This window comes from Amborella trichopoda, chromosome 13 (assembly GCF_054954075.1).
Source record: "Amborella trichopoda isolate Santa Cruz 75 chromosome 13, AtrichopodaSantaCruz75HAP2 v2.0, whole genome shotgun sequence".
Classification (NCBI taxonomy): Eukaryota; Viridiplantae; Streptophyta; class Magnoliopsida; order Amborellales; family Amborellaceae; genus Amborella; species Amborella trichopoda.
The window spans coordinates 10,710,155-10,732,156 of record NC_142348.1 but is presented as its reverse complement, the minus strand read 5'-3'; the positions used below and the strand labels follow the sequence as shown (position 1 = coordinate 10,732,156).

At 35.0% G+C, this 22,002-nt stretch overlaps 1 protein-coding gene and 1 long non-coding RNA gene across 5 annotated transcripts; one reads left to right on the top strand and one right to left on the bottom strand.

Annotated features, from left to right (window-relative positions):
* Nucleotides 1-5,082: 5,082 nt before the first annotated feature.
* LOC18432150 (cysteine-rich receptor-like protein kinase 6) lies at nucleotides 5,083-19,188 on the bottom strand. Of its 4 annotated transcripts, none has more exons than XM_020665956.2 (5): nucleotides 17,963-19,188; nucleotides 16,271-16,481; nucleotides 6,703-6,940; nucleotides 6,073-6,223; nucleotides 5,083-5,527 (listed from the first exon to the last, which is right to left on the bottom strand). In XM_020665956.2, exons 1-5 carry the CDS (start codon nucleotides 19,055-19,057, stop codon nucleotides 5,225-5,227), a joined length of 1,998 nt encoding a protein of 665 aa, XP_020521615.2. In that variant the 5' UTR covers nucleotides 19,058-19,188; the 3' UTR covers nucleotides 5,083-5,224. The 4 variants fall into 4 exon arrangements, 2 of the variants coding, with proteins under 2 accessions (XP_020521615.2, XP_088711034.1); XM_088854908.1 differs by having other exon boundaries at nucleotides 5,083-5,343; XR_016046886.1 differs by lacking the exon at nucleotides 6,703-6,940.
* On the top strand, nucleotides 5,141-8,434 carry LOC148779029 (uncharacterized). The gene is made up of 2 exons (XR_016046888.1): nucleotides 5,141-5,464; nucleotides 6,136-8,434. It is a non-coding gene; the product is annotated as an uncharacterized LOC148779029 (long non-coding RNA).
* Nucleotides 19,189-22,002: the final 2,814 nt, after the last annotated feature.

The following is a 22,002-nucleotide window of genomic DNA, read 5'->3' as shown; positions in this document are numbered from 1 at the left end:
AGGGCTGCACCAGGCCGGCTTGAGCCGCCCATGTTATAGTCCTATCTTGACCAAGCCCTTGGACGACATTTTTTAGCCTAGGCCGTAGTAATCCAAGGTTGGGCCTACCGGGCTAGGCTGCGGCACCCGACTTATTGCTGTTGGATATAGTCCCCATAGGGCTGACCCAGGTGACTCTTAGCCCTGATCGTGCTAGAGGGCCCCTTGCCAAAGCCCAGCCTTGACCCTATTATGGTTGGGTTAGGCCAGCCAAACAAAATAACAAAAATAAAAATAGGAAAAAAAAAATGAAGAAAAAAAAGGGTTGCACAAGGCCGGCTTGAGCTGCCCATGTTATAGTCCTATCTTGGCCAAGCCCTTGGACCGCATTTTGTGGCCTAGGTCCTAGTAATTCAAGGTCGGGCCTACAGGGCTAGGTTGTGCCACTCGACTCATTACTGATATGCAAATTCACCCAAAATAAGCAAATCTCAAATTACATGGGATTCTGTTGATTTGGAAATTGATATTGATAAGTTTTCTAAATGAAATAGAAATCCAAAAGATTACGACTCTTTGTTATATCTCTTGGTTTTTTGATAGATATGTAATATCTATAAGAACTTTCCTTATATATATATATATATATATATATATGGAAAATGTAACTTCCTTTAAAGAGAGGGGAAGATGCCTCTTGTGTATGAGAGGCAATGCGTCTTATTAGAGAGAAAAGAACTTCCTATAGAGAGAAATACTGCAATGATGCCTCCCGCATAGTGGGAAACTGGTTTCTTTTAGAAAAACAGTTCCTATGGAGATTTTGGTTGGTTTCCCCTTTTAGTAAGAGAAAGACTCGGTTGCTCTCTGGGTTCTCTTCCTGGTCCGTACTTTAGTTGTAGAATAGAAATGAGTCTCTTCTTAGATAATGGTTTAGTTGTGGAATAGAGATGAATATCTTCCTAGACAGTGATTTTGTTATGGAATAAAGATAGGAGATCGGTGCACAATGCTAGTTTGAAAAGCGAATCGAAAATGGTTGCTCGACTGAGTTTTGTCGATGATTAAAGAGGAAACTATGTATCCCAAAATTTGTGATGAAACTTTTATTAATATTTTGGGCCCTTTTGGGGTGAATCACATAAATCTTTATGTTTTCGTTACGTATGTCATTTATAGTTTACTTCTTTTAATATTCTTGCCTAATTTATTTCAAACTGGATAAATACACATTCTTAGTGGGATCCAACTTTTTGCAATTCCTAGTTTTGGCATTTAAGAGGCTCTTAAATCCTAACAAGTGGTATCAAATTGCATGGTTTAGTAAATATTAGCAACTGGTTGAAGAAAAGCACATGACAAAGTATGCGAGTGTGTCATTTGAGGTGGATAAATATGATAGCAAGCTCATTCTTTCCAGTAAGAATGATGAAGGGGTTTATTTGGCTAAATATTAAGAATTCATAAAGCTATCCGATAGATGATGGTATAGTGAGTAGGTGATTTTCATATCAAGGTGGAGATCTTTGGATATAATGATATCCAAAATAAAGAAATCTTATATTACATGGGATTGTAATTGATATTGAAATTAATATTAATAATTTTTTTAAGAAAATAAAATTCCAAAAAGATTATGACTCTTAGTTATATCTCTTGGATTTTGAGATGTATATAACATTTATGCGAAATTTCTTATTTAGTTAGGATTCTTATTCCTCTATATAACATAAGAGAGGAAAGAATATGTGTTCCTTATTTGATATATTATATAATAAATGTGGCTTCTTCTAGAGAGAGAGAGAGAGAGAGGTAGGGGCCTCCTATGCATGAGAAGCATGCCTCTCTTTAAAGAGAATAGAGGTTCTTATAAAGAGAAACGCTGTGATAGTGTCTCCTCCATAATGAGATGCTAGTTTTTATGTAGAATAATGGTTATTATGGAGATTTTGGATGTTTTTCACTTAGTGAGAAAAAATCTCGATTGCTCTCAAGGTTCTTTTTCTAGCCAATAGCTGAGCTGTGGAAGATAGATGTGTCTCTTCCTAGATAGTATTTTAGCTGTAGAACAAAGATGGGTATTTTCATATACAATAGTTTAGTTGTGGAATAGAAATAGATCTCTTCATAGAAAATGCTTTGGGGAATAGAGATAGGAGATTGGTGAGTGATACTAGCCAGGAAAGTGGACCTAAAAGGGTTGCTCAATTGATTTTTGTCATTGATTAAAGTAGTAACTTTGTAACCCAAAATCTGTGATGAAACTTTTATTGATATAATAGATTTCAACTTGTCATGCTTATGGATGTCGACCATTTGGGTGAACTACGTAAATCTTGGTGTTCTTTTAGCGTGTCTTTTATATTTTATTTCATATATTATAGCTCGTATTCTTGTATATTTTGTTTTTAGATAGATAAATACATGTTTTTAGTGGGATCCAACCTTTTGGGATTCCTGTTTCCGCATCTAAGAGGGCTATGAAATCCTAACAATTACCGGTCTTTGAACTCAAGGGACGATATTTTATAAGAAATGCTTTTGTTGCCGTTGATGACCTTTGAACCCAACTCGTTTTTTGTTATTTTAGAACATAAAACATATCTTAATCAGTCCGAATGCTTTTTACTTTTTATGATTATGCATGTCAAAATTAATACATGTTCGATGATCTTGTAAAAAATTACAATAATTATTCTAGAAAAGCTCAAATAGATTATTTTTAAGATTTAATTTTGATTTATTTACAATTATTGTAGCAGTCGATATCATCCACCTCTGGATCCAAAGTTCATTTATGAAATGGATTTTGGAAAGGGACCATAACACGAATAAAGATTGACATACCAAAACCCTTCCTTTATTTGGCTATGTTAAGAAGAGAAAAGGGGAGGGCATCACAATTTCAAAATGATATTCAGCGTGTGGAGCATATGTCTAAATATAATTGAATAGTTTTTTTTTTGAGAAAAATGATTTTTCTCTTTGAAGAAAAGGATCATTCATATGGGCTATAAATGGAAGTAAGAAAAAATAAAGTAGACCAGCAAGAAACACTATCTTTTTATATATAAGCATATTTTTTAGCCTCTAAAATTCGTCTATACTTACCTTTATAATTGCATTATCATGAGAGAGAAATAAGTCCAATGCCAGTTTAGTTTTCTCTCTCTGTCTCATCAAAACATAAATAAACTCTCTGATTAGAGTAGAGAGAGAGAGTATTAGGCCAAAGAGCAAAGAGTAATGAACTTATAAAACCTTTTTAAACTACTTATGTGGTTTCGAAGGACTATTATTAAATATTTTTTCAACCAGGTTTTAAAAGATTACCGTTAAATTTGAAAAAGATCTTTAAAAAAAATCAAATCCGAACAAAAAAATATCATTGGACTGGAACAGGAATTACCCCGTCACTTTGTAAAGTATGGTGGAATATACTGGCTATTGCGATAAAGCCGTAAGCAAGAATCTGCAAGAATCCATTTGAGTCTCCTCTCTAAATTAAGGTTTTCTTTTGGGAGCTGTAAATAACAATCCATTTGAGGATTCTCCTCTCTAGATTAAGGTTTTCTTTTGGGAGGCAGCGTCATTTTAATAATCTATCTGGTTAATGTGAGTATCCATGGCCTTCTGTTCAAGAAACTTTTTGAGGAGAATGTGGGCTTTGCTAGTTCGGATTTCTGGTTTTACTCGTTGTTGATTCTTGGTTTACTTGGGTCTATAAACCGTAATTGTTGTTGTTGTGAGTCTCGTGTTTTTGGTTGTTGGGTATTATGTTTTTTCGTTTCTTGTTTATTAATGAGATTGCTTTGTGAATCCTTATAAGAAACCTATGTTTTTTGGTTCTCTGGTTGGGTGTTGATAAATGGGTTTTCTGTGATGATCCATGGAAAAGGGGATAATCTGTTAACTTTATTTAAAGAAATCTTTGTTTTTCATACTCATGTTGATTTCATCCTAGAAACAAAATTGAGTTTGCCAAAAATTTCAAGAGATAAAGCAGATACAAGAGGTCTATTGGAAAGATTGCAATTATTTTCACAGTTAAGTGGAAATAAAACTATTGAGGGCGATTAAAAAAATGTGATAGCATGGGCTAAAGGAGAGATGAAGGCGCCATGAAGATTGACATTTCTATTTGATGACATTTTTCATTTTTTATCTTCTGGCTCTTTTGAGCTTTTTCATTGTTTTGGAGAGGCTACTAATTTCCAAGCTGATTCTCTTGCTAAGGGTGGTGTACACCCATCTTCTTTGGTGGTTATATCCTTCTCTAACTTGCAATCTCTATATGTAATTTCTCGGATTAATGAATCTTGTGGTTATCATTAAAAAAAAAGACGCATGAAAAGTGCAGCCATCAAAATTTTTGGTGAAGAATTTCTTCACCCAACAAACCCATTTTGTTAGAAATAGTAAGAACGGGCTAAAGGTGGGCCGTATTTTTTTGCTCGACTGAGGTATTTTAACTTAAATTAAATAGAGATCTTTTAGTTTTCAGGCACATAGGCTATTTCAATATAATATTTTTTCCATATTAATAAAAATTAGTATGCATAAAGTTGACAAATTTATCCTTGGGATACTAAAACAAAGACCAAGTGCTGATCTTATTTAATGCATGGTAAGGGCAAAATCTCGAAGCACCATAGTACCTTTTTGGGAAGAGAGAAAAATACAATGTGTAAGATGATTGTATTTTGGTAGTGAAAATAAGTCCTACTATATAGAGAGAGAAAGTGTCTTTGGAGTTATTAACTTTCATTGCCTTATGATTATTCATTTTGGCTTTTTATTAACCAACTCACATACTGTCAATAGCTGTTCATCAGTTGGCCATTCAACAATCACAATGGTTCAGAATAACCGCGGTGCATCGATATTACATGTGTGTACATCCTCCGACACAACTGGCAAATAACCGCGGTGCATCGATATTACATGTGTGTACATCCTCCGACATAACTGGCAAAAATATAGTGAGCTACAAGCATGGAAAGTGTAAAGTACACCTCAATGGACACATGCTTCGGGACTCCACAAGTAAAGCCTACACTCCCATTAATTCTAAGAACACAAAAGAATAAATTATTTCCATAGTTAAGCATAACTTTCTCTTCTCCATTGTCTATAAATAAATCCCATTAATATGTAAATCAGGCATTGGCCTGAAAACAATGATTTGTCAAAAGATATAGTTTGTAAATAATGTTGCAGAAACAATCAAACAATAGTTTCCTTATCATCTTGGAGCCAAGGAAGATAAAGTAACTGAGTTCCTAGAGACATGGTGCCTGTTCCGAGAAGGTAATGAAGAAGGCTTCTTGTTTCCCCTATTATATCCAATCAGTCCTGGACGAGCTGTTGTCATGGTAGAATTGGAGAGCATTAGCACCACAGAAGCCATTGTAGGCCTCTCTGTTACATTAGTTTGGCAACATAACAGCCCTATTTTAATGCACCTTAGTACATCTCCTTGTGGGTAAGATCCAATATTCACATCCATTAATTGTAGAAGCTTCCCTTCTTTATATAATTTCGAAGCCTGGAATAAAATGCATAGTATTTTTTGTGACAAAAATCTACCAAACATAAATAATTTTAAATCAATTATGTTCATTGAAAGCACTTTTTAGGGGACATGCGAAAGCTAGTTCACTGGAGAGCTTTCACTTTAACCTGAGAAAATGCTTTTGCACCTAAATAGATATGAAGCCACTTGCTCATGAAAATACATAGAGCATAGGGATAGATTAAGAAAACATAGCGATGGCTGCTTTCCCAGAAAACAAACCTGAAATAATAGTACTCAACAGATAAAGAAAACTTAAAGAATGGGGCTGGGGTTTCGGCAGTAGTACCACCCGAGTTAAAGGTCACAACCTCCGTTCTTACTAAAACTTTCAAAAAATTGACTCTTTCTAAAAATGGGTAGGGGCTGTCATCCCCATTGATCTATCCCTCCTAAAAAAGAAAAACAGAAAATTCAACAGTAGAATTCTTCCACTGAAACAAATGAGCCCTAAGGTTGGAATCCAAGCTCATATGTCAAAAAAGAAACACAAAAGTGCCTGGGAATGAATCACTTACATATTGTAAAAGTTCCTGACATGATTCATCGAGATATTCATCGTAGTTCTTTCTCCCACTCAGTATCTCCAATAACAACACGCCGAAGCTGAAGACATCACATTTTGGAGAAAGGATGCCATTGAGTGCATATTCAGGAGCCATGTATCCACTACACACATTTATACCGTAAGGTAAGAATCTCATGTCTGCATTCATCTATAAGAAGGCCACAATTAATTTGCACCTACATATCGTCAAACGAGTCCCTCTCTAACAATGAATTTAAACCGTCTATTTGGTGAACTTAGAAATCTAGGCTTTAACGAACTCAAAATTATTAATTTTCTTTTTCAACATTGTCAATCACATGGTACTAAAACCATCTACAAATTTAGAAAAGAAAACAATGCCTTTAAGTTCTAGATCTATGCATCTCACTAAATGGACAACTTATATTAATTGAGTTTAAAAATTATGATGTATTTTCAAATGGTGCATGGGTAGAAGTTGAAGCCATATAAATGACCCTAACATGGCTTTTAAAGATGGTTTTATTGTATTATTAAAATCTGTTGATGAAATTACTTCGACACACATACACATATTATTAAATAACTCTTACGTATTAATTGGTAATATATAACTTACAATGTTCCTGCAACTCCTGTGGCCTTAACTTGAGTACCCTCTCCTCCAATGAGTGTGGCCAGTCCAAAATCTGAGATTTTAGGGCTCATGGTGTGATCAAGTAAGATGTTAGTGGCTTTGATGTCTCTGTGTATGATCGTTAGGACAGATTCTTCATGGAGATAAACAAGTCCTCGAGCCACACCCAAAATGATTCCCCAACGCTTAGGCCAATCTAGTATTGCACTCAATCGTTTGTCTGCAAATGTTTATAGATGTAGCATTATACTGAAGCTGAATAAGTGAATGCCAATGTTCGCCGAGTTTTTCAAAGTAGACACTCAAAATTCCAAGTGAACCAGATTTTTTTTAAAAATTAAAATTAAAATTAATATACGAAGTGAAATCGTGACTATTAAATCGACCCAAATTCAGTCTTATCGTCAGGCGTTTACTGTAGCTATTTGCAAGCGGGCTGACTTCAGACTCTCCCTCAATAAATATATTTTCAAAACATTCCAAATATTCCAGCCTATAAAAGCATATTCTATAATTTTTGATATACGTTAAAGCCTCTCAAGTTCTTGCAGGCATACAAGGGTAACAAAAACTCAAACGTCAATAAATCATAGACCAGGTTCCCACCATTCCAGTTCATATGGTGTCGCAATGGAGTTAATCATAAAGTTGTCCCCTAAAAAATATAACACGAAGACCTTAATGTCTCTTCCCAGAAAAGGAGATTGAAAGTAATGGATATAGCATTGAACATGATTATAAGCCTGTTGCTTTTCCTTTCAGCGACATCATTATGTTGTAGGGTATAAGGAATAGTTACTTAATAAATAATCTAATTTTCCTTACAAAACTTAATTAATTTAAGGAAACAATACTTGTTGCATCTATCATTTCTAAGAAATATTTCATCTTATCAAGTAAACAAATATATAACTAGAAAAATCATTAAGAACAACACTACATGTCAGTAGATACACAATATTACAAACATCACTATGAATTAATTCTAGTCTATTGGAACTTCTTTGTAATAAAGGAAAGGGTTTTCTTATGAGCTTAGACTGTACATATACACCACATAGAACATTTTGGATATTCTCACACTTCAAAATTAAATCTATAGTATTCATCTTCTTTAAAACATGATAATTAACATGACCTTATCTAACACATCCAAAATTAAAAGAATTGATCAAGTAAACAAAACGTATATGCTCATTCATTCAAGAAACTGAGTTGAACGTCATCACAAATCTAGAAGTCTCCTCGACAAAGTGTAGATGGATCATGTTTATAGCTATTAGTTATAATTCATGTACCAACATCTTTCGACTGGTGCTTTGTCTCAAGCGCTTCTTGTTTAAAGCCATAGTCGAGAGTGAAAGACCTGAGATCTCTCCTATGTGACTTTTGCTTAAACTGTTAAAATTGTTACAATGTATTTTTAAGAAATCATATTAGTATTTATTTTATTTATTTTGAGTGATGTAGTGAAGTTGTATTTGTAACTTTGTGTAATAGAAAGTTATGCAACTATTAAGTGGTTAGTAATTATTGTTGAAGTGAGAGTAGTAGTTATTGTTGTAAGTGGGCAGTTATTATAGTAGATATAGTTGTAAGAATATCTATTTGAAGAGATATCTGTGGTGGGAAAATTAGGTCACATGTATCAAATTTGTAATGCATTTGTGTACCCCATTTTTCAACAATTGAAGGGAAAAGTGTCTCTTCTACTTCATCTTGTTTGTTTTTCTTCTATCCCTTTGGTTGTGAGTCTTAGGCCAGTGCGACATTGTTACACTAATTAAAAAGAGAATTGTTATGGTATTGTAGTATCTATCTTTCTCCACATAAAAAAAATTAACTAAATTTGAATCGAAAGAGATTTGGGGCTATGTCAAAGCACAAACCATTAAAAATAGACATGTGGTTCAAGATTCACCATAATTGAGGGAGACAATTTTGAAAATACTTTTAAAATGAAAACGGGATCATGCATTCCAATGGGAAAAGTGAAGTTTGGACAGAAAGTGATATGGACTATACCAATGGATGACTGTTATAAATTGAACTTTGATGGCAGCTCTTTGGATAATCCTGGGGGTATTGGAGACGTAGTGAGACATTGGTATGGAAATGTTATTTTCTGCTATGCTGGCCTTTGTGGGATCATGTCTGTTAATGGGGCTGAAATGGCTGCTTTACTACAAAGTTTAAGATTTCTAAAGAATAAAATGCTAGCACCAATACCATATTATGGTGCAAAAAGGAGCCAAAAGTTTTTTGAAAACTGAGACAATGTTGGTTGTAGAGTCTCGTTTTACCATGTCCACCTAGAAGCGAATGCTTTGGCATAAGAGTTTGCCAAAAAGGGGGCTTCACTTCCTGAGTTAGTCATTATTGATGATGTGGTGGAATTTTATAATCTTGTTGATTGATTAATAAAAAGTTTTGAATATTGTAAATAATAATAATAATAAAATAAAATAAAACAAAGTTTATGGGGTTTTATAGGATGGGGGACCTATAATCGTCATCCATGAAGTGACGGACAAATCTGGGTGGTTGATCAGTTTATTTTATCCAAATACTTTTTGGTTATTTTTATCAAATGCATAATATTTAGATCTATAGAGGCTTAAAAGTTCAAGGAGATTTGATATTTAGAAAAATTAAAATTAAAGTATGAAATACATTCTCCAATGTTCGATCATGATCAAACAGTGGGAAAGCTAATTGAAATTACTCTCTGATATAAGTCCAACCTATTGAAAGCTTTATAATATATATATATATATATATATATATATATATATATATATATATATATATATATATATATATATATATATATATATATATGTGTGTGTGTGTATGTGTGTGTGTGTGTGTGTGTGTTTATATATATATATATATATATATATATATATATATATATATGAGAAATGATCCTATAGGACCCTCTCTTACCCACGTGGACTTCAAAGGATCACCATTAAATTTAGCACGGATCTCTAAAAAAGTCAAGTCCCACACTCATGTGATAACTTTTCTAGGTATCCATGCCAAATTGATGCAATGAGTTTTTTAATTGCTATTGTTACTTTTTAGGTTAGGGTTATTTTTGTCTTTTTGTGTTGTAGAGATTTAGGCTATAGGAGTTAATTAGAATATTTATTTTATATAGAACATAGTTTCTATTTTTGTAAGAGTCGAAGTTGTTATTTCTTAATGGGTTCATAAGCATTAAAAAATGAACATTAAGAAGAGACTAGGAAGTGCGAAGAGATGTACGGAGGCTTCCTTAATTTATGGGCTTTTAATGATGGGAAAAGAGGGAGAGAAAAAATATCATGGGGTTAGGAAGAGAAAATGGAGAGAGAAAGAGATAGAACATTTTTAGGATTTTATTTTATTTTCTTCTCTTTATTTAGTTTGTATTTAAGAGAAATGCATCATTGTTAGACTTGAGTAAAGAAAGAGTTTTTTTTATCTTATAAAGAATCTTTGGGATAGACTACCTTGCAGACCTAAAGAGAGGGCATAATCTCTCACTATTTTATATTTATTTATATTTTTTTAATTTATTATTTTTTCCTGCATCAGTTGGTATCAAAGCCTTGAAATTCGAGCTAAGCACAAACAATTTTTGATCTAGTTATGGAGCACATAGATAAAATATTTGAGTAATTGGATAAAAAATTTGAAAGTAGAATATATTGACAAGCAATACAACAAAATCTACACGATCAGTTTAATAAGTTACAACAAGAAGAACAAGAATATGAAGAAGTAGAAGATCAAGAATCAACCACCGATCCAAGCATTAATCACACATTACAGCTCGTTTCGGAAGTTCAGTTGATTTTTAGAGGCACGAAATACAAGTGGTAGAAGGTGCAAGAGATTTTGGCATCACAATTTATTTTTCAAGCATATTACGACTATGTTCGTTTAGAATCAATAATAAAAAGTTAGAGAAGAAAAGGTTAAATTTGTTCAGTTAGAACAAAGTAGAGAAGATAATGAAATTTTTTTTTCGAATTCCATAAACTTGAGGTCAAGCTTCTCCAAACCCAGGAGCATGATGCAATGAGTTGTTGTTGTTTTTTACTATTTTTATTTTTACGTTTAGGGTTATTTTTATTTTTTTGTGTTGTAAAGATTTAAGGGGTAGAATAAACAATTATCTAAGGGAGTTAGTTAGGATATTTATTTTAAATTTTTATGTTGGATAATTTCTATTTTTGTGGGGGTTGAGGTTGTTATCTCTTAATAGGTTGATAAGCATTAAGAAAGAAAAATACAACGAGATTAGGAAGTGCGTTGAGATGGGTGGGGGCTTCCTATATTTATGGGCTTCAAGTGATGGGAAAAGAGAGAAAATAACGTGGGGGTAAGGGTGAGAAAACGTAGATGTTAGGGAGAGAGGGCATATTTATTAAGGTTTTATTTTATTTTATTTAATCTCTTTCTTTAGTTTGTATTTAAGGTAAAGACATCCTTCTTATGAAAAAAGAGAGTTAAAGACGTATTTGGGGTAGACTCCCCACTGAAGATATGGCCTATACATGAATTGCAGATGGAGCTCCGACATTAGGTAGATCAGCCGATAATAATCTTTGTCTGAAATGGGCAGTGGGAATAAGAGCCGAAACCCAAATTGAGTGCCGACTGAACCGTTGTAATACTTGTTGATTTGTACAGCGAACTGCACAATCAAACTATCATACACATGGAAACATCAACCCGATGCATGGTGCTGCTTCAGGTAATGATTTGAACCTCAGCCCTGTAATTTCTCATTATCTTTCAGTGAAACAAACCTACCTTCTTTTAGCTCATCCAAGGTATGGGGCAACTTATGTCTAAAGGCAGGCTAAGCTAGGTACACATGCGTTACGCCTGGTCTATGAGTTGCCGTTTGAGGAGCACATGTACTAGATTACGTGGTCGGGAGTCGGGGAAGCACAATGCAACTCCAGTCCTTTTCTATCCTTTGAAGGCCAGGGCAACATCTTAGTAGCTTGACCTATTTGAATATTCCATATGGCTGTTCCCATATTGATTCAGCAGGTAGCCAGGTCCAGTAATAATCCATAACTCATGATGAGCCTTCCTTCCCTGATTTCGTCAAAAGAATTGAACCATGTGCATTCCTCACTGAGCATTTCATATCTGTGCTAAAGCCAGCCATTTGGAGTAGTAGAACAATAGGCACCAGAGCCAATTTGACTGACAATAACATTCGAGGTCCGCAAAGATTTGTTAGGAATTAGCACTGAAAAATGTACCATTTTTTATTCGGAGGAGCATCATAGGTATAGAAAATCTTGTAAGCAAGCAGTTTCTTTAGGTTTCCTCTAAAAAAAAGGCTCTTGCTTTGCAGTTGGTCTCACTAGGCTAAACGACTCCATTCGAAGGCTTTGCTCGTTGGTATATATATAACCTAGACACTTCCTCTATTGTGAATGTTGGAATCCAAAGCCCGAAAGCCTAGAGTGGACTTAAAGTCTGATGACTTGATAATCAATATAGAGTACGCCAACTCTACCTTCCAAACTGATTTCCACCTAATATAATGGCAAGATTAAAATTATGCAAACTGATAATGGGGCAAAGTATGGGAAGAAAGTTTTTTCTGAGCATTTATGTAATCGTGGTATTATATACCAAACATCGTGTATTGGAACACTTCAGTAGAATGGAGTTGTTGAAAGGAAAAATATACACCTTTTGGAAGCTACAAGGTTTTTGATGTTTCAATTGCATGTTCCAAAAATTTATTGGTTTGAAGCTGTTTTAACTACTTGCTACCTGGTTAACAGATTTTCGAGTAAAATTATTAAAGATAAATCTCTCCTTGAGGTTTTGAAAAATAGAAAAATTGATTTATCTCATTTGCGTGTATTTGGATGCATGTCTTATGTTCATGTGGCTGAATACAACTGGGATAACCTTGATAAATATTCTAGGAGATGTATCCTTCCTGGATATTCTTTTACTCAAAAGGGATACAAATGTTGTGATCTCATAACCAAAAATTATATATTTCTCGAGATGTTCAATTTGTTAAAACATAGTCTTATTTTCATGACACATTGGAGTGGTTTGGAAAATATGATTCAGGGGGCGAGTTCAAGAAGTCGTTTTCCCTTATCTAATATTAGTATTAGTGATGTGTCCAACACACTCGCAAGAAGTTATGATGATCAAGCTGAAGTTGGAGATACATCTGAAACTCACCAAACCAGTTTAAAAGAAGAATATTTCGTCGTGGCCCCACCTGATCCCCTATTGTGCCGGTCTTCTCATATCTCCCAACCTTTACATTTCAAGACTTTTATATTTACCATGCATTTTATTATCTCATTCAAAATCATATTATCTATGAAAATATCTCTCCTGGCTATTTTGGTTTTTCAATTCTATTTTTAATAATTCTGAGCCAACCAATTTTCAAAATACTATTTCTCAACCTGTGTGGAGGAAGGTCATGAAAGATGAACTTCAGACACTTGACAAGAACCATATCTAGGACATTGTCAAGTTACTTAAAGGGAAGAAAACAGTTAGATGTAGATATGTTTTCAAAATCAAATATAATAGTAATGGGTATGTTGAGAAGCATTAGGCCAAGTTGGTGGCTAAAGGATTTACTCAAACCTATGAAGTCGACTATAAAGAGACTTTTGCATTAGTTGCCAAGATATATATTGTTCGTACTCTTTTGTGTATCACAGTTTAATTATTGGTGGTCTCTGCATCAGATGGATGTTAAAAATGTCATCTTACAAGGTGACCTTGAAAAAGAAGCCTATATGAGTCTTCCCTCTAGGCCATTCTTAAGAAAATGAGAAAGATCTTGTATGATATATAAAGAGGGCCTTGTATGGACTTAAACAATCACCTCGCACATGGTATGTCAAACTCAGCTCAGCTTCGATGAGTATTAGATTTCTTAGAAGTTTAGCTGAATCTTCGATGTTCATAAAAAAGAGAACATCAAGTACAACAATTGTACTCATTTATGTTGAAGATACTATCATTACAGTGTGATAAAGAAATAATCATGAAACTTAAAAATTATCTTCACAAGAAATTTGACATCAAGGACATTAGTCAACTAAAATATTTCTCAGCATTGAAGGGACACATTCAAAAAATGAACTCTCCATTTCTCAAAGGAAATATGTCTTAGACATGTTGAAAGAAACTGGAAAACTGGGAGTCTAACCCGCTGACATCCCTGTTGAGATTAATTGCAAGCTTAGAAAACCTCTTGAAGATGTGGGTCGCTTTCAGAGACTTGTGGGTTGAAGTCCAATTAACATGAGATCCACTACTGACTATTGTACATTGGTAGGATGAAACTCAGTTACTTGAAAAAGCAAATAAACAAAATGTAGTTGCTCGATCCAGTGTAAAAGCCGAATATAAGCTATGGATTCAAGTACGAGTGAGTTGACATGGCTACAATTACTACTTCAAGATATGGTGTTCCCAAATGTCAATCCAATAGATATGTTATGTGATAATCAAGCTGTTATACATATAGCTTCCAATCTAGCTTTTCAAGAAAGATACAAGAATATGGAAGTTTATTGTTACTTTGTGATAGAAAACGTTCAGTACAAAAATATTAGTACTCCTTATGTTCCAAGTGAAGACCAATTTGCAGACATATTTACTAAAGCTATTGCAAAGACAAAGTTCCATTAGATATTGTCCAAGTTTGGCTCCTTGAATATCTATGTACCAACTTGAGCGGGAGTGTTGACGGTTATAGCAGCAAAATATTAATCTTCCTATCTTGTGGATTACAAGATATTGAGTTTTTTACAATTTCCTTTATTGAGTTTCACATTTTATGGGATTGCAATTGTAATGAGATTTGTTTCTTAAAAGACAAGAATTGTAACTCTATATATCTAGTAAACTAGAATAATCACAATCAAGGAGACATCGGTTTACCTACCGCGGATGTAGCCACTATTGTCGAACCTCGTATATGTCTTGTTGATCTCTCTCTCATTAACATTCTTTTATTGGAAATTCTATAGTCCTAAAATTATTCCTGAGGTTTAATCCGAGGGAGCAGATATACATTTTTCGTCCCACGGGGCCATAAATGCTCTCTTGTTGATCCTTTGGCAAAGTTTTCCACGTTCAAGCTTTTTGTGTATGGCGAGAGAGGGTAACCAATCCAAGAAATAGGGTATATATATATATATAGGAAGGTACTACAAAACACCTATAGGTGAAAATGAACAGTGATTTCGCATACTCTCGTCACCATCCAAACTTCATCACACGGTCACAGTCGTCGGATAGTTTTTTAATTTTTATTTTTTTCTATAAATCAAAATAATCTGAAATTTGGAATGTATATTCATAAAAATTTGGAATGTATATTCTAATAAAAATATAAAAAAAATAATTTGTAAAATATAACTTGACCAAAATACCCCCGAAAATTTATAGGGGTATTTTGGTCAATTTATATTTTATAAATTATTTGTTTTTATATTTCTATTAGGTGCGCCTCACTAAGATGTATACACGCTCCAAATTTAGATCATAATTGAAGTACTACCAAATAATTGTGACCGTGCGATGAACTTTTGACAGTGATGAGCATAGACGAAATCACTGTTTATTTTTGCCTATAGGCGTTGGGAATACTTTTCCATATATATATATATATATATATATATATATATATATATATATATATATATATATATATATATATATATATATATATATATATATATATATATATATATATCGGTGATCAAGCTCAATAAAAGAGAGAGAGAGATAACACAGTGCTATCTTTTACATCGGAAGGGAAGCAGTGCTATGGGAGGTGTGGTTGGAAGAGATATGGGTGAGTTTTTTAAGGGGTAACATTGGAAGGAGAATTGTTGAGGAAAAAGATAACATACACCATCTGGAGCCGGTTTTCAATAACAAAGGAAAGATTTGGTATTACTAAGGTGGATGTAGAGGTTAACTTATGCAGCAAAACATTATAAAAGTAAGGCCGAAAGGTCGTTGGAAGGCCCCGAAAGTAGGAAGTATAAAACTAAATATCGATGGTAGTTCCTTTGGGAACCCCGGGCCAACAGGCATAGGGATCATGATGGTGATATCCTCTTTTGTTTTGCTGGTCCGTGTAGTGAAAAAACAGCTAATGAAGCAGAGATGTTAGCAGCTCCTCAAGGCTTAAAAATTTTGAAGGACAAGAACTTTTCTTATCCTTGTGTTGCCGAAGGGGATTCCTTGAATGTAATAAGTTGGTGCTCAAAGATTAGGAAATCACCATGGAGGTTGAGGTCATATTGGTTAGAAGCATTGGATATTGGAGATCAGTTGGATGTCTCTTTCATAAATGTGATTTGGGAGGCTAATGACGTTGCGGATTCATATGCAAAGAGGGGGTTGACTCTTCAATCTCTTGTTGTGTCTAATTCTGCTTTGGTTTAGAATTGTGGTAACTTTCTCTTAAGCAATAAAATTATGGAACATTGTTAGAGAGAGATAGAGAGAGAGGGATTTCTCTTACCAAAAAGATACTTGTCCAAGCTCTTGTTTGGCAAGTATTCGTAGATCAACATTTTCTCGCCCCCTTCCATGCAGCATCCTAATAATCTGACTAAGTTCCTATGTTGTGCTTTCAAAAGCAGCTTCACTTCATTCTTGAATTCCTTAATTCCCTGATTCGATCCCACCGCTAGCCTTTTCACCGCAATCTCTGTCCCATTTCTCATTCTCCCCTAAATCAATATGTATTTTATGGAGTCAGAACAAATAACCAATGAAATATAGGGATTGCATACAATGAAACTATTTACCTTTGATACAAGGTGGTCAAAATTACTTGCAACCATCCGATGTGAAATTTGAATGCTTGGATGTGTCACAAAGTTTGAGAAATTTTCTTTTGAAGATTGAGCTTGGTCAATGGAATAAATGCACCATCTAATTTCACATCCAATGGTTAAGATTAATTGTGACCAGCTTGTACCAAAAATAAATGATCTCATTGTATACTTTTTCTAAAATATATATGCATATGTCAGTTAATGAAAAATATACACGTTATGGCATGCATAATTTCTAAGGGATGTATACTACGAGACCATTTACTATTAGTATAAGAAGCTCACAATTACTTATAACAATTTAATGTGAAATATGATACCTTCGATATGTCAGAGTTTAAAAAAATTTCTTTTGAACTTTGAGCTTTGCAAATAAAATAAAATAAATTTAGCCACTTAATTTTACTTCCAATGGTCAAGATTAATTGTGACCACTATTTACCAAAAATAAATGATCGATACTTTTCTAATTTATAATCAATACAATTTATAATCAGTACGCAACACAAGTTTTAGACCATTGTTTAAAAAATCACAATTGGATCCAGTTCATCAGAGGACCTATTCTGAATTGGGCAATTGCCATGTTGGTATATAAATATAAAATAAAAGAAATTGGAGGGGCACACCAGTTCTAAATCGCATAGGTGGTTCTAGTTCGAAAATATAATTGTTTTAAAGAAAAGCATATAAAGAGGCCATTTACTTTTGGCGTAAAGTTGTCACAATCACTCTTGTCTGTCAAATTTTAAAACGGATGGTTGTAAAGATATCATTGACCAAACTTAAAAATAAAAGTGATTTACGTATGAACCCTAAATATTTTTTTTTACATGTGAAAATTACAAAATCAATCCACCTTTTTTTTTAAAAAAAAAAACAAAAAATTACACCTCAATCTGAGGATAGAAATCTCGATCCAAATTTTATTTTTTATTTTATAGTTTTTTCATTAATAGGATAGTGCCTCAAGTTTTAGGGTAGTGCCCTAATAACGATAAAATAAAATAAAATTCAGTCCCTCGGACTTAAGGGAAATTTAGAAAAAAAATAAAGACAAGGCGAGTTACCCTTCTTTATAATTTTCACATATAAATAGAGAATGTTTTTATTTAAAAAAAAATTAGGATACATACATAAATCATATTAAAAATAAGTACTGTCTGTCATTGACATCTAATAACTAGAGTAATTATGATGCCTTATATAGCAAAGATAAATGAAATGTCTATTAGTATACAATCCAATGTTTTTTTTTTTAACATTGGAGCAGATAACACAAAGCACTGGACGGCATTAATTGCTAGGTTTAACCTGCATTTCATGTTTTAACACTTCCTTAATTTCCAAACAAATCATTGAAACTGCTTTACCTTGTAAACTGCCCCAAATCCACCACTCCCGAGGGTATTCTCGTCCGAAAATTTGTCTGTGGCCAGTTTCAACGTACTCAATTTCCAAAAGACGCTTTCCTCCTCTCCTACCTCATCACCATCCTCCCTCTTCATCGCCCCTCCACTAACCTTTCTCCTCTTCCTCACAATCCGATTCTTTTTTCTTCTCTTTCTTATCCCCATTACACACAAAAATCCCAAAAAAACCGCCGCCCCCACCGCCACCGCCACCGCCACCGCTACCCCCACCACTGCTCCAATCCTATTATTACTGCCTCCACCTCCGCCGATCTCCACAGGCGGAGGAGCGACTCGCACTGGTGGTGGCGGCAGTGTAGGTGGCGCGGCCTCCACCGCCGTCCAATTATAGAACAGCGACGACCCAAAGCGTACGACGCAGCTTCCTGAGCCTATCAGAGCCGAAACTCTTCCGGCACAACACCTCGCGATTTGAGCCACAGCTTCTTCGAAGCACGTCTTGCAGTCTGACTGACTTAGATCGCGGGTGCATTGAACCAGCCCATAGACTGACTGGAAGTCTGACACAGTCGAACTTCCGGCAGCAAACCGAGACCCCCCCTCTGACGCCTTATCTGAGAGCTCCCCCAACAGATGCCCAAGTACACTGTTGAAACTATCAGGATCGGTGGTGTTGGCCACGGTAACGACAAAATATACAACGCCATTGAGAGGTTGCGAGGTGAAGTTTTCATGAGAGTAACGGAGCGTGCAGAGCTCGTACCAGACTTGCGCTACCTTTTGGTTAGGGCAGCGCTGTCGGATCACCGCCGTGGCGTCGGTGATGCATTGCTGACAGTCGTTGAACCCGAGGTCAGACTCACATTGCGCGAGGGTGGTGACACTGTCATCGCCGCTGCCATGTGTGAGGACGGCGAAGCCGGTGTGGGCAGTGGACTCATTTATGCGGCGGAGGGATTGGGCGAGGTTGGCGGAGAAGGGGGAGGTGGAGGTGTAATTTTGGGAGTTGTCGCAGCGGACCCATTGTGGATCTGTGCAAGTAGAGGGGTTGAGGAGAGATAAGAAGAGGAGAGAGAGGAGGAGCCGCTCTTCCATTGTTTAGAGAACTCTTCCATGGTTGAAGTGGTGGTGGCAGCCGTAGGTTTTAGGGAGAGAAAGAGGATCACTGAAAGTCATGGTCAGGGTCAAAGACGCGTGCTCCCGTGAACTTCAACTGCGACGTTCATAGTCGGTTTGATTGGAAAGATTGTTGTCACAGGGAAAACCACCACCAGCTTTTTACTCTCTCTCTCTTACTTTCATGTTACATTTTACGGTTAATGCTTTTTATCCAACTTACCCCAACTTAATTTTTTCTCACTTTTTGAAACAAACTCTCAAAATAAATACGTCCAAGGAAAAAAATATATTTTTAAGACAAAAATGCCTTTCTCAAACACAAAAATCATTAAGGCTAAATTTGATAATAACTTTTTGGACCCAATAGCACATTGTCGGAGTGCAAGTGTCGGACCGTTTTAAGACAACTACCTGATCGAAACTGATTACTGTCGGATAGCCTTTTACATAGTATCGAAGCCTTGGAATTCTTTTGTAACTGTCGGAGCGTACTTTATACAGTATCGGAGCTCTACTGACAGACTTCACTTTACACAATACCGAAACTCTACTGTCGGACTTCACTTTACACAATGTCAGAGCCCTACTATCGGACCGCATTTACACAATACCTGACCCCTACTGTCGGACCGCATTTACACAATACCCCTACCGCCATACCACACTTACATAGCATCGAACCCCCTATTTTGGTGGGATAAAGGAGAGGGAGGCATGGCTAAAGTAAAAAAGAAGGGATTGTAGTTTAGGGTTTTTTTTTTTTTGGGTATCTGCATAATAAATGTATTTAAAGGAAAAAAGTGAGAAAAAATAGTTAAGAGTAAATTGCATGTAGTCTTATTGTAATTTTCTTTTAATATTACGATCAATATCGGTCAACCAACTCTTTATTTTTATTTTTTTTGACAAAATCACCCTACGGTATGAGGATGCCATCATGAGACCACATTTTATTTTTATTGTTTTTTCATTGGTAGGACAATGCTCGAAGGTTTGCGGAACTTCCCAGGCAATCCGAGTTTCAAATCCTCGAACTGCCTTGACAATTCATTTTTTTTATAATCTAGAGAGCAGCCCGAGGTCTCCATCCTTGGACTGAAATTTTAAAAGAAGTAGCGGTCCGAGGATGGGGACCTTGGACTGTCTTGCGGTTCATTTTTTTTAGTCAAGAGTGTAGTCCGAGGTCCCCATCTTCAAACCGAAATTTTAAAATAAATAGCAGTTCGAGGATAGGGACCTTGGACCACCCTGATAATTCATTTTTTTGAGCGGTCTGAGGTCCCCATCCTCATACCAAAATGCTAAAAGAAATAGTTGTTCGAAGATGGGGACCTCGGACCGGCCTAGTAGTTCATTTTTTTAAAGAAAGAAGCAATGGGCCGAATCCTCGGACCGCTTAGGAAGTGCCCCAAACCTTCAAGTACTGCCCTACGAATGAAAAAAAATAAAAATAAAAATTAAAATGAAAATGCAGTCCCAGGACTGAAGGGTAATTTTGCTCAAAAAAAATTATATTGACCGACTTTGGTTGTAATTTCGGGGCATAAAAACAAAAAATCGTATTTTTCTAACTTATATAAGATCCGAACTAATTAACTCTTCATTTTTCCTTAAAACTTTGAAATTTGACCGTTACAATTTTTTCTCCTCACAAATTTTCAAGGAAAACCTGATGCCTCTTACAATAGAAGTCCATTGATCTCATGAACCTTGGACTTCCCAGTAAGTTTATTCTTATTATACGGATGATGCACCAGGCTAAGAACCCTAATTTATTCCCAACCGCATTAAACCAAGGTTTAGAAACACAGTTAGATGACCCAGATTGCTCCTTCAGAAAATCAGTTCGGATTGATGATTCGGCCTAATGAAACAGTAAATAAAATGAAAAAAAATAGGGAAAAGAATTAAAAAATATTAGAAAATAAAGTGAAAGCAGTTATGATTGGTTTTGTTAGAGAACTGGCTGGACTATTCCATACATCTAGGCAGAACCAAACTGGCCCCAACAATTCCCGAATCGAAGCGGTGAGTTCAAGTCCAGTTGTTTATAAGACCTGGATTAAACCCCTGATGAAAAAACTTGCCAGCCCGACTAGTAATTGTCTTGGTTGCATTTGTGGGTCTCAGGTTCTGGTGGGTGCAAAACGGGGACTAACCGCCCTTGGACCTTACCTAGTTGATTCATATTAGAAGATTGATCAATCTTCTAATTCTTCTCTCTCTAACTTCTTTACAGTGAACTCGGGCAATTTTTAAGTCTTGCAATTTCTTTACAGGAATTGCAAAGCATGAATGTTTCCCGAAGTTTATTTTTAATTTAGAGCAAATTATTCTTGATTTTTAGGGCAAGGAATTTTTCTGACATTACAAGTTTTTCTTAATAATTTTAAATTTTTTCTCTTTTTGCTTTTTTTTTTTTCTTTTCTTTTTTTTCTTTTTGGATTGTATACTATGAGACCGTTTATTTTCTTTATAAGGATGTTACAATGTCTTTTAATCATTGGATATGAAGTCCAAAATATGAAAGTGTGTCACAACATTTGAAGAATTTTTGTTTTCGACTTTGTGCCCCAAGAATAACACAACCTTATCTGCCTGATTTTAAATATAATGGTCGATGATGATTGTGATTTTTTTTTATCAAAAGTAAACGATCTCATTGTATACATTTCTTTCTTTGGGTGTTTAAGAGTTTTATTGACGCAAATCCCAACCCAAATACATTCAATTTATGTTGAAATAGTGTTTTTCTAAAAATATTGTGTATTCCCAAATTTTATTAGATTTTATTGCTTTCTTGTAGAGTAATTAAGACTAATAATGGCAACAACATCAATGCATAGAGGAAGCTCACGAAGAAGAGGAATCATTTGATATAGATTTCCTGTGCAGCCCTCTGCATGTCTTGTGATGATTTT